The sequence below is a fragment of the Priapulus caudatus genome, unplaced genomic scaffold (assembly GCF_000485595.1).
Source record: "Priapulus caudatus unplaced genomic scaffold, Priapulus_caudatus-5.0.1 Scaffold925, whole genome shotgun sequence".
In the NCBI taxonomy this organism is placed as follows: Eukaryota; Metazoa; Priapulida; class Priapulimorpha; order Priapulimorphida; family Priapulidae; genus Priapulus; species Priapulus caudatus.
The window spans coordinates 27,184-30,894 of NW_014577986.1; the positions used below are offsets into that span (position 1 = coordinate 27,184).

At 50.3% G+C, this 3,711-nt stretch overlaps 2 protein-coding genes across 2 annotated transcripts in view; one reads left to right on the forward strand and one right to left on the reverse strand.

The window, feature by feature from the left end:
• The window catches only part of LOC106814436 (transcription elongation factor SPT4-A-like), a 3,920-nt gene extending 3,107 nt beyond the window's left edge, over nucleotides 1-813 (reverse strand). The window contains exon 1 of the mRNA XM_014818753.1: nucleotides 672-813. Within this exon, the coding sequence (XP_014674239.1) occupies nucleotides 672-740 (69 nt within the window). The 5' untranslated portion in view covers nucleotides 741-813. The remainder of the gene's footprint in view (nucleotides 1-671) is intronic.
• Nucleotides 814-1,071: 258 nt separating this feature from the next.
• LOC106814432 (neurofibromin-like) overlaps nucleotides 1,072-3,711 on the forward strand; it is a 69,580-nt gene continuing 66,940 nt past the window's right edge. The window contains 1 exon segment of the mRNA XM_014818749.1: nucleotides 1,072-1,240. Within this exon segment, the coding sequence (XP_014674235.1) occupies nucleotides 1,130-1,240 (111 nt within the window). The 5' untranslated portion in view covers nucleotides 1,072-1,129.

Sequence of the window (3,711 nt, forward strand, 5' to 3'; positions counted from 1 at the left end):
AGTAAAGGGCCAAGGACAGTTCCCTGTGGAACACCCGAGTCCACTGAAACACAATCGGAGTGTTACCCTTCCACGACCACTTGTTGTGATCGATGACAGAGAAATTCCTGGATCCATTTGAATATGTCGTTTCTGATGCCATAGTCACGTTAGAGAGTAGGCGACTCCCTAGACTAGCATTATATTACATTTATGTAATACAACATGAACAGCGCATACGCAACAACTGCTCGGACGAATAGCGCATACGAACAGGTGTCCGATGCTCGGACGAATATCCACGTCCTATTTATATTTGTTACGGTACTGTTACTGTTAGTAGAGAGTTATTTCATGAAACTATTTCAACTAATCCTGATATCTCCCGACACCCAAAGCTCTTCCAAAAATACGACTATTATACGTCATGCCACGACCACTGCCAGATGGGGTAGTTAAACGAACGTTACTCTAGTAGTAACTAGTAGTAGTAGTATGGCCAGTGTTAGTGACAGTGAACAGTGTTAGTGTCAGATAGTGACAGTGTTACTGTACTCTGTACTGACTACTGGGTACTGTAGTCTGTAGTCTGTGAGTCTGTAGGCCTAGGAGTAGTGTAAGTGTAAATTGATTCAATCGTAATATCATGCTTCAAGTACGGTTATGAACGCTTTGGTACAGGAAATTTATACCTTTATCATAGAACATAGTAGGCATGCTCTCAAATTCCTCAACTCTTTTGGAATACTTTCTAATGCCATTATTTACGATTTTTAGAATGAGTCCGAGTCGTACCACAACAATAGATATCACCAGCGCATTAAAATCACGGTGTGCTATATTACCACCAGGTGGCGCGACATTAAAAACTAGCGCATGGTTTTAGTGTTGCTATTTTATTTAGTTAATTATTAAATAAAAATATCAGTTGTTTCTGGTAGATGTAGTTATCACGTATATTCTGTCAACGCAACGTAGAATCAATTTTTTTTATTTAATTATTTTTATTTTACGTCAATACATCGTATGGCGTGGGTGGTTGTGGGCGGCTGAAAAATCATATGCTAATGTCTAGATTACCTCAGAACTGAGCAAGCGTGAAGCGGTATCGGGAAAACAGCCATGATGCGAAGGAAAGGATGAAAATTTCATGCGATATATGTGCATATTCGAGCACAATTTTGCTAGGTCGGGCTTCGGCATGGCAACACAGAAACCAGTGGAGTGGGTGCAAGCACTCATTACACGTTTTGAGGATCAGGTAATGGTTTGTATTGCCTGATGCGCGCGAGTGTTGGGATGTTTACGCAGGCGCCAGTATGTGAAGCAAATTGTCAACAACGATCACCACCCATTCTCGCGTACTTCAACTTGGTGGCATCAGCAGTGTTGTTAATACGCGACAGATTTATTGCAAATACTTGTTTGATTAACACGTTTTCGTATCGATGTATGCAAAGTTGAACTGTATACGTGTATGCGTTCTAACACAAATATTGACAAACTGAAACTCGGTGACACAAAATATTATTATTAATAATATTAATAATAATATTATTGCAGTGGCTACGCGTCCAGAACCTGCCGCGTAGCCTCCAGGCTACGCATCCGGACATCCACTCACACAGTGATCGCGCGACTCGCGTACACGCATGATTGCGCAACGGGACCACATGCACTTGGAGCGTTTCAATAAAATATAATGCTAAATAAATACGAAATATATTTACTACCAGTACCAAAGTCTTAATGTTTCTATACTCGCTTTCACCTATTATTGCCGACAATTTCCGCTCATCTGCAACAAATGCTGGCTGCCGCCATGGCTGCTGCTGCACACTGACACATAAATATATAGCAGGTAGGAAAAGGTGCTGCCAAAATTTGCTCGACGCTCGCTTGAATTTACATGAATACAACACAAATATTCAACCCTTCTACTCCATCTTTGTTTCTATTTGAAGAACAGTGTTCACTTGTTATAAAAACATACTGTCTGTGTTCGTAACCGAGCTGTGTCACGCAAAATCACACAAAGCCTGACGAAATTCTTGCGTTTGCTCCCGTTGCGCAGTTTATGTAAATGGCGGTCAGAAACAGGAAACACCCACTGGCACTCTTTGTGACTCTTTCCTACCTGCTATATATTTATGTGTCGGTGTGCAGCGGCAGCCATGGCGGGAGCCAGCGTTTGTTGCAGATAAGCATTTGGACGGCATTTACAGGAAATTGTTGGCAATAATAGGTGAAAGAGAGTATAGAAACATTAAGACTTTGGTAGTAATTAGATTTCGTATTTATGTAGCATTATATTTTATTGAAACGCTCCAAGTGCCTGTGAACGGGACGCACTGCAGATTGCCGAAAATATACAATATATGCACTGCTGCCGTCTATTCTTTCATCCGTCCTCTCTCGCTCTCTCTCTCTTTTTCACACACACACACGTGCAGAGCTCTCTCTCTATCTCTCTCTCCGACGGCGACGCACTGAGCGACGCACGTCACAGGGCACGCGACGCACGCACGCACCACGGCTGACACCCTCACCAGACGAAACTACCAGACACGCACGGCAACGCACGCACGCACGCAACGCACGCACGCAACGCTGACACCCACGACTACTAGCGCACGGCACGGCACGTACGCGACGCTACGCACGCACGCACGCACCACGCACGCAAGGACGCCACGCACGCACGCACGCACGCACGCTGACACCACGACGACTACGCACGCACGCTACGCACGCACGCGAACCGGCTGACACTCACGGACTAAATACGCACGCAGCGCACTGCACGCACGGTCAAGCACGCAACGGCGACGCAACGCACGCACGCACGCACGCACGGATACGCGAGTCGCGGGCTGGCAAGCCACGGCCAACGCACCGACGCACGCTGACACCACGACGACGAACTACGCACGCACGCCTACGCCACGCACGCACGGCACGCCCGCACGCACGCTGACACACCGACGACTAACTACGCAGCGCAGCGCGGGACGCAGGATTCGCACGCACGCACAGCACGCACGCACGCACGCAACGCTGACACCACGGACGAACTACGCAGCCTCGCACATCACGCGTAACGCAACGGCACGCGACAGCACGGCACGCGACGCACGCATTCTGACACCACGACTAACTACGGCACGCAGCCGCACGCAACAGCACGGCAACGCAGCGCACGCACGCACGCACGCCGGCACGCACCACGCACCACGCCGCACGCAGCAGCTGACACCCACGACGAACTAGCGTGACGCACGCACGCACGCAGCGGCGGACCGGTTCGGACACAGCACGCCACGCACGCAGCACGCTGGAACACCCACGACTAACTACGCACGCACAGCGAACGCAGCGGCGTGGACGCACGCACACACAAGCACGCACGCCCGGCACCACGCCCCGCACGCACGCACAACACGCTGACACCCACGCTAACTACGCACGCACGCACGCAACGCACGCAGAACGACGCACGCTACGCACGCACGCGACCTGACACCCACGACTAACTAGACGCACGCACGCACGCACGCACAGCACGCACCGCACCACGGCACGCACGCCGAGCACAGGCACGCTGACAGCACCACTGACGCTGACACCCAGCGACTAACATACGCACGCACGCACGCACGCCGCACGCACGCTGACGCTGACACTCCACGAACTAACTAGCGCACAGCCCACGCGACGCACGGCCCGCACACA